Source organism: Nesoenas mayeri (genome assembly GCF_963082525.1).
Source record: "Nesoenas mayeri genome assembly, chromosome: 2".
Lineage (NCBI taxonomy): Eukaryota > Metazoa > Chordata > Aves > Columbiformes > Columbidae > Nesoenas > Nesoenas mayeri.
Genome location: NC_137543.1, coordinates 137,678,685 through 137,691,969, shown reverse-complemented (window position 1 = coordinate 137,691,969; position 13,285 = coordinate 137,678,685). Strand labels below are relative to the sequence as shown.

Genomic DNA, 13,285 nt, shown 5'->3' with positions numbered 1-13,285 from the left:
GGTACCTTTACCCCCCAGTCCCAGTCCCCAAAAACCTGGCTGATAGGATCCGACACGATCAACTTGATAAAGCAAACTTACTGTGATAGAAAATGGTGTAGCAGAATGAGTCAATGCATTGCATGATTGCATGGATTAGTCACCAAGAAAACAATGTACTCACAAATGGGTGATTTTAAAAGTTTATTAAAATAACAGAGTCAGGTTGTCACTCTTTCAAGATTAAGAACTTACTATTTTTTACATTACAAATACCATGTATCAAAATATCTGGTTACTGGCTCAGCCTTTTTTTCTAGTATAATTTCAATCACATTAAGTGGGTGAGTGAGAGCCTCTTCTACTATAGATAGCATTGCCTGAAGTTAAAGATCCAAACAGAAACATAATTCAACATTTAGTCATGATAAAAGGAGAGTAAACTTAGTGAACTATTACAACAACTTGGTGAATTCTCCCTCATGAAAACTGCTTTAGCTGTAACTGGAAATGCTGAAGTTAATGACTTTATTTAGTGAGATCCTGTGGCAGGTGATAAATAGCATTCCCCTGCCTTACGGAAGATGTTCCTGTCCCAGTGAATACGCAATTATTTATGAAGAGTGTAGGAGCTCCACAAGAGGATCCTGTAAGCCAGTGGTTTGGGCACTAAGCCACGCTGCAAAGGGCTGCCTGAGTGGGACTGGAACATGTGTCTTCCCTCAGGGGAGGAAATGCTGTGAAGATCTTGCCATTTTGCCCTGAGCTGTATCTTGTGCCTATGAACAACTCTGGTTTCACTGCAAGTAGGATCTTCTCAGACTGAAGCTTTGATTTTAATGTGCTGACGCTTCCTGATGAAAACCAGTTTTGTCCACTTGGGGCCAGGTCTACTTCTTCAGTTTGTAACAAGATCAGACTGGTCTCCAACAGTGAAATGGACTGGTGAAATGCAGAGGTTGCTCAGACACCTTATCTTGCATACACGTAAGTGTAGACGAGAGCTGGACTCAGTGAAATTTATGAAGTACCACTGTTTTCTATCTTGAACCTGTTCATTCTTAATATTATTTTCTAAGCTTTCCTAAATCCTTTGGGCCATATTCAGTCTTCTTACATTAGCACATGTGGCATTCTAGATGACTCACTGCACATGAAGTTGGATCCTCCTGGATCCTTTATTATTTAGGGCTTCCATACTTTCTTATGCAGCCACTGGAAAGAAGTAATGGCAATGCATACATTTGACACCTTTTGGAGGTATCACCATTACTTCCCATCATTGACTATACAGGTGCAGATTTAGATAACCAGTTGTTGGAGCTTCTGATGGCTTTCTTGCATCTGGAAGGTCTTGGGTTGCATCTGAACTGGCAGATGTGGCAGCACTTCTGATCTCCAGAGTCCGCCTTCTTATTCTGGATTATCCCAAGCCACTACCAGGAAGGAATCAGCCTCTTTATCCCGTGCCACACACAGGCTTATACCTTGATTCTGCAGCTGGAAAAGCTAAGATACAAGCAGAAGAAAGCGAGGGTGTGCTCTGACTGGATGCTAAACCAAACTATAGGGTGTCAGGACCTCCGGCTTTCTGTACCCACCACCCCACTGAATCTGGATGCAACCTGCATCTGCCTCTAGTGCCATGGTGGATGATCTCAAAAGGCCCTGGAGAGTTTAGAGAGGCATAAGAAGTAACATCAAGAAGAAAAAGAGAGAAGCAATAAGGTACTGTGAGGGAGACGAAAACTTCAGTCTATTTTGGGAGTACAGACAGTACAGTACAGACAGTTCTCCCTATTTTCTTGTCTATGTGGAATTCTTTGCTAATCCCTCCCATTGATTCTGGAGGGGCTCAAACATCATCTCAGGGGCTGATTTAACCCCTCTTATTTTGGATACCTGGCTAGAATGGTCCCCCCACTGCTGTGTTACAGTACAGACTTGCTTCTTGACTCTGCTTATAAGGCAATCACCTTCCTTGACAACCATGCATTTCCAGTGCAGGCTTTTCTCTGTGACAAAAGCAATTAAAATGATTAATCTGGTTAATCACTGTCCAAATGCTATTTTTATCTGATTATAGAGAAAGATAAAGGGTGATAAAATAGTGTGCTGGATTTCATGAAAACGTTCTCTCTGTGGTGTGAGTTCAGAATCTTGAGTTTTGTCCAAAAACAAGGCAATGAATGAATTTGCTTCAGAGCTCACTTTTGTCAAAAGGCCAAGCTGACTTGGGGAAGAGGGTGGAGTTGCCTGTTCAGACAGGATTTTTTTAGTTTTTGCCCTTTACCTCTGGAGCCAGAGGTCTGGCTCTCATCCAGCTGTACAAAAAAGATTATGGTATTTTCTAGGTAATTTTAAAGAGCAAAACCAAAGTGAAGTCAGGTGGCTTGAAATCAGCCCCAAGTTCTTCACATGAAATGTTTCTTATTATTTTGGTTTTCGGTGTAGCCATATTTGAAAAGTGATAGGAAAATACTCTTCAGCTGGCCGACACACTTCATTTACTCACACGAACCATGCTGCTTCTTTTTGAAACGTTTTGTGAAGAATGGCGCGCACACATACACAAAAATAAAACAGTCATCTAAAATACCACGGCTGTTCTGAAAAACTCAGTGGACTAAAGTCCATTTCAGAAAACCCTAACACAAATCCAGCTGTAGACAGTGAAAGCTTTATTTGCACATAGAAAGCAGAATTCGATTTTGGGAGCTGTAAGAAACAAAGTCATGATTCCTTTTTTCCCTGAAATCAAAATGCAAACCTCCCACTGACTGTTCTGTTGCAGAATTACGCTGGAGGATCGGGCTCACATATAATAGTGAAACATTTCAAGAAAATTATCAATATATAAAGCCTAGAACTTCTTCCCTAATGGAAATTTTCTCCCACCTGCTTCATGCAGCCATCCTTTCTCTGCTATGTGAGAGACTTCTGTTATCAGTAAAAAAAAGGAACTGTATTCAAAATCCCACAAGATGGAGTTATTTTCAGTAATAATTAGCCTCAAAATCATTGCTTGCTGACCCATGAAAACTCTGTAGGCATCCTGGTGGCAGCAACTACAAATACTAATCTTGACTGTTCAGCAGACGGTGCTGTAGCATCAGGTCATGTCAGCCGTCCTGCAATGTTCCCTCTGCTCCTGCCTGTGCTCCTGGCAGCTGGAACTGCGGCAGTAGAGTCACTTGAAAGGCTGGTAATTCTCCAAGTCCACATGCAAGGCTGGGCTGGGTACCCTGTGATGAAGCAGCATTTTCCATTAAAAAGAAAAACTGAATTTTCAGAGGCCTCACACTGCATGTTCCCATCAGAGTCACAGGGGTGGGAAACAACCCCCTGAAACATTACCCTGCTCCCCTCCTCGCCTCGCAATTTGAGATAAACTGCCTCTCTTTTAACAACTTGAGGCCCAAAGTGGGGAGACTAATCCCACTAACTCCAGCAAGCGCCTGCTGCTGCCTCTGCTGCATGACGGGACAGCATGAGCACAGTGATCCAGCATCTCTCAAAGCATCCCGCTCGCCCCCCAGCTCTGCTTCCCCATCCTGCCTATGCAGGATACAAACAATAAACAGTAACAACTGGAGGCAGAAGACCCAATCTGCCCTTCTTTGGTGGTTCAGTCTCTGTTTGGTGTTTCCTCTGACCAGAATTTGGTGATTCTTCTGTCAGTGTAGCAAAAGTATACCTGGCTCATATTTCTCAGCAAGGCCTCCAAAGTGCTTCTCTGAAAAAAAATCCAGGGATACAGTAATATAAATGCAGGAGTATGAGCTACAGAAACTGTGAATCAGATTGCTAGTCAGGGATAGTAAGACCTTCTACAGTACTTCGAGCTTCTTTAAAGAAGAAATTGAGCCATTTTTATAAGTAGGTAGAAGTTCCAAAAGAAAATGATAGTATTTCTAAAGAAATCTGGTGACTGAAGTGCATACTTAATAGCATAGGAAGAAGTGCTGGCTCGCTTAAAGCATATTTTAAATAAAAGGTGGAAAACTTGATTAACATTTAGCGATGAAGTCAGCAGTCTCAGGAAATACAGAACAAATGGCAAATACCTGTACAGGCTTCTCCACTGTTGCCATCACACTGCATTCAGCTTGATGTGGGCGAGTACAGCAGAAGGTGTTAAACCTCAATCAGGGGAAACCTGTAGGCACAGCTCTCACAAGTGTGAAGTAAAAGGGGCTCCAGACTGGGAACGAAACGGCATGAATCTAAAACACAGAAACAGGCATACACCAGCCTCGCCAGCAGGAATTGGGGAGCAAAGTTTGTTGAGGAACACTCTCCTCCCTAGTGCCTCACTATAACACAGTCTGCATATTAGCTTCTTCATAAAATCTTTCTTAAGCCTGTTTTGTAGAGTGTCAAGGCCTTACATACCTTCTTATGTTTGTAAAGTTCATCCATGCCAAGCAGATATCATTAATTCATTTAAATTTACATTAGACATCAAGCAATACATATTTTTATCAAACTCACTGAAAATAGTTCCTCAGCTAATAGGCAGTGGTGAAGAGGAATGCCATACTGTCTGCTTTTTTCCTTCAGAAAACAAAAAGGTCTTTTTCCATTGAGTAAGTGGAAAGGCAGGGTAGAAGAGAGCTGGAAGACCAAAGCAAACAACTGAAGTCTAGCAGCACAGCCCGAAGATGTCGCATCTCTACAAAGGACTTAAAACAGTTAAGGAGGATTAACCAAATAAGCAGTTTACCTGCCAGTATAGCTTCCAGGCTATCTCCATAGACCCCAAAAGCTCTGCGGTCTAACTTTCTGATGCTCCTGAAGGTCAGGTGATGTCTGACTTCCCAAGTTCTTTTATGTTTTTTTTTTCTCCATGCCACAGTATTAGACATTAATATCGGTTCTCATTAAAACCGCCTGTGCCAACCATCAAATCTTTTTTCCTTTGCTTCCTTCTTGTATGCTGACCCGTGACGCTTTGACTTTGAAGGAAACCACAAAAATGTAATCATCCTGTTATCTCCAGACTTGGTCCGCTCTCATAACCCCTTTCCTTTAGGTCTCACCCTTGTCCCCTCCTCCATCTATAATAATTGCCACATGTTTATGCAAAAATATTGAACTTTCTTTTATTGTTGACAATTAAAGGAGGCAACAATTTCAGAATCTCTCCAAGACCAATAATTTCTAAAAGTGACCAGTTTTCTGCCTTGACTGTCTGCAACTTTTAGAATGCCAAAAAACAATCAGTGTAGTAATACTACAGTACTTCAATAAAACAGGGCTGTGAAGAGTGTAAGGATCACTCTAACAATGAAGCCTGTTCCCTTGCTCAAAAATGGAGTTTAGACTTGATTCAGTGCCCTACTGACCATCTGACAGTGAGATGACACATGTACCAAGTTCACAGCCCAATGAACTCTCCTTTGAGCACCAGAGGCTCACCAGTGATTCAGTGATTCACTAAATCTGACTGCCAGGAGGAATTTAAAGACAGGGAGAGGAGTTATTATGCATGTAGCTCAATTTAGGGCACTTCAGTTAGCCAGCGATGTTGGGTGGCTAAAGAGCATAAACATCCCCCTTTTGCTTTCCCATCGTCATCCTTGAACGTCTGGCTAGTCCTGGAAAAGGTGGAGCAGACTGCAAGTTGTGAGCTGTATAGTATCGGGGTCTGTGGGATAATTACACCCTTTAGGGAGAATGCAGACAGGCTTTGCCAACCCATCAGGGATGTACCTGTAACTAGTGCCTTTGATTTATGGCATCTTTTAACAGCTCCCGAGACTGCTGTAGCTTTTCAAAGCTAGCATAAGCTCAACTCTGTCAAGTCCCATAAGTATAGTTTTAAAGTAGGAACTATTGGATTATCCTAAATTATCATAACTATCAGAAAACAGATATGGGAGAAACATGGCAGTCCAGAACTGGCGAAATTCCCATGTAGCTCAATCAGTCTGAATGAAAAACAGGATGTCTTTGACTCCATCCAAATGGAGAACGTGAAGGCTTACAAAAGTAGTAGAGCCTTGTACACAGTGGAGAACTGACTCCTCACCACAAGAGCTATGCACAAGTAACCCCAAACAGCTGACATTTGGTGACCCAGAAGGAGACCGTTGAAGGAGGAAAGGTCAAGACCAGGGTAAAGCTGATTTGAGAAGTATTTGCCTCAAAATTCCCAGCAGCTTTTGGTTTCTGCTTATACTCTCTGCTTATACTCTCTGGGTTGGCCTCGCTAACTGGCAGGATCAGAAAGGAAAAGATGGGCACAGATTTAGCAAAGTGGTAAGATGTCTCTCTCAAGGTGGAGAAGACTGGGTGTAGCAGTAAGAACAGTAAAAGAGCTCAGAACCTGAAGTCCTACAATGTGCCCTATCCTGGTTTCTTTTGCATCCCTTTTTCTTGTCAGTGTGACACTGTTAACAGTTGCTTTAAATAAAGACAGCAGAGTTTTTCTGCCCTACGAATTATCTATGCCAAAAGAGATGTCTTCCTTTGACACCATTTTGTAGGTACTTTAATGCATAAAGGCTATTTGTACAATATTTGGTCCCATACGAGCCAAATTAATAGAATCAGAGAATGATTTAGGTTGGAAGGGACCTTATAAATCACCTAGTTACAGCCCCCTGTTCCCTGGTTTGTTCAAGGGCCACACACAAGAGCAGCCATTCTGCTCAGGACCGCTCTGGCTCTGCTCTTTCCAAGTGTCAGAGAGATGGAGCTTGAGCCTAAACAAACACGTCAGCTTGTTCAGAAAGTTTCCATGCCAAGGGCTAATGAGTCCATTGTATTTGCTGCACACCTAGAAAAATCAAAGTAGCTTGAATCAACTTATAATACCACACAACACTCATGGCTGTTGATAGTACAGTGTGAGCCAGAACTATGGGTTTGGCTTATTGTCTTTACCATGGAAGACAATGGGGAGACAAGAGAGTATGTGGTGTCACCGTACATCTGTACAGTCCAGGTGGAGCTGACACCCACAGAAATTGTGCCAACGTCTAAAATGCTCCTTCAGTGAAACAGGCAAAGCCAATAGCTTTTTCCATGGTTTTTCACAAGTCAGATGCTAGTTAAAACCTGTGGATACATATACATTCCTTTGTATGGATAATTAGCTACTTTATGTGTGGCGCCTTCTGGATTAAAGACAATTCTTCTATGCAAATAAGAAGTGGAATAGACTGGTCAAATTTATATGTGGAAAAAAAATAGATTTTTTATATAAATATAGAGTATTTATTTAGGTGAGTATCTTCTTTCATAGACAAGTGCTAATTCCTAGACAGCTCCCATGTATTTAAAATGTTCACTCAATTGTTCTTTTAAACAATGCCCATATACAAACACTGAGGATGAACAATAGATTTTGACAACATGCTTAAATAAATGAGACAAAAACATGTGTCTTGGAATTGGCTTTTTCACTTTTTCCAGTAAATTCTCGAATCCTGTCCTATTGAAATCAGTGGCAAAATTCCATTGATTCACTAGGGCCACATTTTCACCCCAAACTCTCTTTGTTAGTAATAAGTAGATGTGGCCCAAGTTTGTCTGAAGATACTGCTTTAAACTATTTCTTCTGTTCTATTGAATAACAGAGTGGCTTGATACTTTAGAATGAAAGCTCATCAAGTTTAAATTTCAGTTGTTTTATAATAATAGCCATATGTTAGTTATAGATTGTGTAAGCCTGAAGTTTGGTAATTTAAAACTGCTTTAAAGTGACCTTTACATGGTTCCACATTTCAACATTTTCTAAAAGTGGTTGGTATCGGTCCTTACTCATAAATCCTTACATTAAAAGAATCTGCTGGCCTGGGCCCTTAGTTAACAGGCTTACAGTAAGGAAGTCCTGCAAACATTTATATACACACTTAACCTTACAAATCGAGTATTCGCAATGAAATCAACAGAACTGCTCTCAGTGGGCAAAATCAGACCAGGATGAAATGTCAGCTTTAAAGAAAGATCAGTCGCAAGATGTGAAGCAAGAGGGACCTCCAGCCTGGCCCAACACAGTTGGGAGGTTCTTCTGTAGTTAAAGGGTGCAAACCAACAAGACATAGTATGGGAAATACTTTATTTTTCCCCATTGAAAGCTATTTGAGCTGAGAGGGCAGATGTACAGGGTGCACTATGGGGGCTGTAGCTCAGCTCCACCACTGCTGCCTGGCAGCTCCATACCCCTGGTCTTTCTCCCTGTTTCTCCAAACACACTGCAGCTGATCTTGCCTTTTGCTTGGGCTGTTCACATGGCTGCCATTTCTTATTGCATTACAGCGCTCCACTCCCTATTCATCTCCATTCACATCTCACTCCTTGCATGTCTGAGATCTTTCTCAAAAGCCATATTGTTCCTGTTGTCCAGATTTTCTCTCTGACTTCCTATTGGACTGAATATTGCCACTGTCACAGTAAAGGCAACACAGACTGCATATCTGCTATGCTGTTCACTTCAAACACCAGCACTCCAAAAATGTTTTTATTTTGCTAACAGGGAAACTGAAGCACACCAGCTAAAACTATTTGCCATGGACTATATAGCATGTGAACCCCAAGACATAGCCTAGAACCAAATCTCCTGACCTTTCCTTCTAGCACCCTGGTATTTAGGCATGAATTGGAAAATAAAAGAGCATAAAAAAGGTGTCATACTCAAGATAAGGTCAAAACAAGTTTTGATATGTTGACAAAAAGCAAATGCTGATTGAAATCTGCCCTGGGTTGATTAATATTTTAATAGTCCTCCAAATTCTGTTACTTCTGCCATGACATTACATGTTAAAGTGCTACACGAGCAGCAGATTTCCCATGAAAAAGGAAAATCCCAGCCACCTAGCCGTGGACCTGATTTCCTTTCCCTTCGATATAATATTGTGTTCAATGCCCATTTTTCCAGCATTTAGACGGTTGAAGTGTTTGAACCTAAATTAGATGTTTTCAGTGAAAATACACAGTACAGCAGGTAGACATTGTGGATCCATGTGGCCCAGTCCAAATACTATTTCCCAGCTCACAGCTGAAAAGATTCACTTCAAAATTTCCTACAAAATACCTCTGCCGCTTCAAAAGCTTAGTCTTCCTTTGGCTCTCAACCCTGCAAATGCTTTAGCACAGGCACGTAAGTCAGTCCACTAACACGTGTAAACAACTCCACTGGCACTGATAATATACTAAGCAGATACATATATTTGGAGAACAAGACCTTGTTTAGGTAAGAAAAGATTATTGTAATTTTTTTTCCTTTTCTTTTGCAAAACTCCAGCTTTGGAAAAGAAATAAAAATGTTACGTGTTACGTAAATTTGAGGTAACAAACCCAAGCTCTAATTTCATTTTCTTGTCACACAAACCAAAATGTTTGCTATTCTTAGGAAGTGCACAAAAAACATTAGGCCAGTTGTGAAAACCTGTGACCTGGTTCTGTAATCATTCAAAATGTCTTTTATGAATTCAAAAACTGGCCTATAGAACCTGATCCCTTTGTATCTTCAGTATGTTTTCAAAGGATTAAATCTCCAGATACTTTTAATGGGATTTTTTTGTACTACCTGAACAGAAATATTTCTTAAATTATTTACAACACAATACTGCAATAAGAACAGGACACACATGTACTCGCCAGCACAGCAGTACAGAGATGGGCCTGCACACACCCCCCTCCACGTGCACTCACACCCCCTTCCACGTGCAGAGCCGCTGCACTCGCACCCCTGACACCCAACGAAGCACCACGCAGTGCGAGAGGACCGAGAACAAAACTGGTGGTATTAAACAGATCACTTTTATGCTTGAAATTAATAATATACAAACGAAAAGCGATATAATAATTGCAATCAATCGCTCCGCCTTTTTTTTTTTTTAAATAATACACGGCGACGCAACGCACTGCAGGCGTTCCCGGCAGCGGTCCCTTTGTAAAATCACAGAATGTTAGGGATTGGAAGGGACCTCGAAAGATCATCCAGTCCAATCCCCCTGCTGGAGCAGGAACACCTAGATGGGGTTACACAGAACTGTGTCCAGGTGGGTTTTGCACGTCTCCAGAGGAGGAGACGCCACAACCTCCCTGGGCAGGGGTGCAGTCTAGAGGGACCTGAGCGAGATATCCCATAGGTAGGACTCGGACGCTCAGAAGGGCACCCCGTGTGGCGCTGTGTTTCTCGCCGGAGTCCCCGGAGGGGCCGGCTGGTGATGTGGACGCTCGCCCGGCTCTCCAGGCCCCGCTTGCCGAGAGGCAGCTGGTGGCGAAGGGCGGGGGGGAGACCCTCGGAGAAGCCCCATTGTTTAGATTTCTGTCACAAGCCATGAGACTACTTAATTTCTTTCATCTCTGGAGTTTTCATTATCATTCAAATTTCATTTTCCATTAATTGATCGGGGATTAGCGAAGCCATTATGCAAAAATTAGTCAAGCCAGAGGCGATGAATAATTCATGAGAGACAATTACACTTCTGTTCCTGCGGTACTTCCTAACTTCCCTCCGACTTCCCGCCCGCTGGAGCGGGCAGCCCTCGCTCCCGGCCGCGGCGGTGGGCCCGGCGCCCCGGCAGCGCGGCGGGGCCGCCCGGAGCGAGGCCCGGCGAAGGGAAGCCGGGCCCTGCGGCGAGACGCGGGGCCGGGCCGGGGGGTGCGGTGCGGGCGGTGGTCCCGCCCGCCGCTAGGTGGCAGGCGCCGCCCGCGGTGCGCGGAGGGGCCGCGGAGGCCGCCGCGCGGTCCCCGCCGATCTCACGATCGTTATCGGGTGCAACCGCAAGCGCGGTTGGCTCGGGCGGGCGCGGCGGTGCCTGCCTGCCTGCCTGCCCGTCCGCACCCCCCGCCCCCGCGACGGGGTGCCGGTCGGGAGCGGGAGAGGCCGCGGGCGCTCCCCCCGCCCCGTCACCCGCGCGTCCCACACCCCTCACGCCGGGCATCTCATTTATCCCACCGGACAGTTGTTGCCCCATTAAAGCGCAGTCCCACCCTTCGCGAGGACCTTTCATCTGGGGAAGTTTTATGACACTTTGTAAATGTGCAAAGTTTTTAATTAGACTCGCCAGACAGCCCCAGGCAGCACTAGCGCCACGAAGTCTTCATGCTTCTCTCTGCTTTACAGCACAACAAGCCGCTCTACTCCTTTGAAGACAATGCCGACTATGTCTACGATGTCATGTGGTCGCCAGTGCATCCCGCGCTCTTCGCCTGCGTGGACGGGATGGGGCGCCTGGATCTGTGGAACCTGAATAACGACACCGAGGTGAGGCGGCGCGGCGGCCCGACGGCGGCCGGTGCTGGGAAGGCGCGGGCGGGCGCCGGGCGAGACCTTAACCCTCTGAGGGCCGGCGGCGCTGCCGAGCATCCCCTCGCTACACCCCCCGCTACACCCCCCGCCGGGGGTCTGCGGGGGCGCCGGGCTTCCCTCAGGGCGCGGAGAGCCCGGCGTCGGCTGCCGCCCGCGCCCCGGGGCGCGGCGGGGAGGGCAGGTCCCGCTGCCGGGGGCGCCTGACCGCCCCCCTCTACCGCCCGCCTTCCCTCCCGCCTCCCTCTCTCCCTCCCCCGTGGCGGCGCTGCTGCTGCTCTGCGTACCTGTCGGGCATGGGGAGGGCCGGCTTCGGCACCCCCGGCAGAAAGCCAACACAAATAGCCGCGGTGCCGGAGTCTCCCTTCCCTCTCTGTTATTTCAGGGTGCAGTTTTAAACCGCGCCCGTTTTCTAGTTTGGGGGTTTTTTTGCCCCCCCCGCCCCGTTGAGCCAGGAGCTTCAAACGCGGCGTTGCGGCTGCCTCCCCTCGCCGCAGCGGTCACGGCTCGGCAGCCCTGCCAGCGGCCTGGGCCCGGCGCCGGGCAGCCCCCGCTGGCCTCCGCGCTCCCGAGCTGCCTCGTCAGAGGCTTCATTTCCCTCCCTATTTACCCTCTGCTCCGAAATCTCTGGAGATTATAACTTGCAAGCCCCGTCCGGTACCTCCTGCGTGTCAGAAACCCAACGTGCCCGGGTCCCTTCCCTCGCCTCCCGCCTTTCTGAGCCGCTGGCGACGCCGCTTGAGGTTTTTTTAAGCACGGGGCATCTCTCTCACGTTATTTGCGATTTCACACCCTCACCTTTTTTCTTTTTTAAAATTTGCAGCGAAACTTAACGGCGTAAATGCAAATGAAAAATAACAAGTTTTCTTCCCGTTGCTGTTAAGTAAATAACAGGGACCATTGGGAAGGAGACGTCACATCTTTGAATTTTGCTGATGAGAAGGGATTAATCAGCTTTTTTCAAAGGCTGAGAATGATAAATACTGTATTTTTTAAAGTCACTCTCTAGACGTGCCAAACACCCCTTTTTCCTCCTATTATTTCAGATTTTTTAAAATGCTGCAGACTTTTTTATATATATATATATATTTAATTTTAATTTCCTTTGAAAATGATTTTGAGAAAACCTGTCACATTGCTTGAGGTGAGTCTTAGATGTCCAGCATCAGTGTTCAGCACAAGAATCAAAATATTTTTCCACATCCGAAGTCTTGTGTATTTTCACTTGATGCCACGTAAAATTAAGAACAAATGAGACTTTTAAAAAGTCATGTATTAACTGACAGCTTCTTTGTATTTCCAAAAAAGAGAAAACCAAAGAGCAAGTAGCAGTATTTCCCCCCATATACCTTTTTACAATTTGAATTATTTATTTTTTTTTAAGATCAGTTTGATCATTAATATGCCCTTCATGTAAACACGCTGTACATTTCACACAGAGTAAAATACGGGCGCCTTTTATGGCTTCCAGTGAGTGGTGTGTGCCATAAATAAGCAGAGACAGGTAAGAGGAACCAGCACCAGGCGCTGCATTGTCAAGGGGAGCAGAGAGGCCTTTTGAAGTGCTCTGAGCAGGAAGCTGCACAGCCTTTTTAATTAGAGCACATACAGCTGGAGGATATACAGGAGGAGTCTCCTCAGAATTTATTTTGGGAAGGGAGGGACATATCCTTCAGGTGTTCTCATTAATGCAGGCTTAAACACAGAGCATAAAACCAGCATTTTAAGAAGAAAAAAAAAAATAACCCTTTCCCCCCAAATACCAGGACTGAAATTCTGCGCTGCTTGAAATCTACTGATGTCTTGCCATTTAATTCAATGAGACCACAATTTCTTTCCAAAAAGTTACTATGGACCGCTTGATCCCGTTCCCATCAATAATAAGGCTGTATGTGGAAAACTGCTGATGTATTTTCAGCATGTTTACATATAAATACGTAGGAACATCAGAAAAAAAAGAATAATTTCAAGCTTGATCCTGCTTTTATTCTGCATGCAGGGCCACCCCTGATTTCAGAAATGATTTCCATTCTGAGAGGT

General features: G+C 44.9%; 1 protein-coding gene across 4 annotated transcripts in view; it reads left to right on the top strand.

Moving 5' to 3' along the window:
• DYNC1I1 (dynein cytoplasmic 1 intermediate chain 1) overlaps positions 1-13,285 on the top strand; it is a gene marked incomplete at both ends in the record, with an annotated part of 175,353 nt that overhangs the window by 139,613 nt on the left and 22,455 nt on the right. For all 4 annotated transcript variants that reach the window (XM_080339250.1, XM_080339248.1, XM_080339249.1 and 1 more), the window contains one exon: positions 11,063-11,203. In XM_080339250.1, the coding sequence (XP_080195376.1) occupies positions 11,063-11,203 (141 nt within the window). The remainder of the gene's footprint in view (positions 1-11,062; positions 11,204-13,285) is intronic.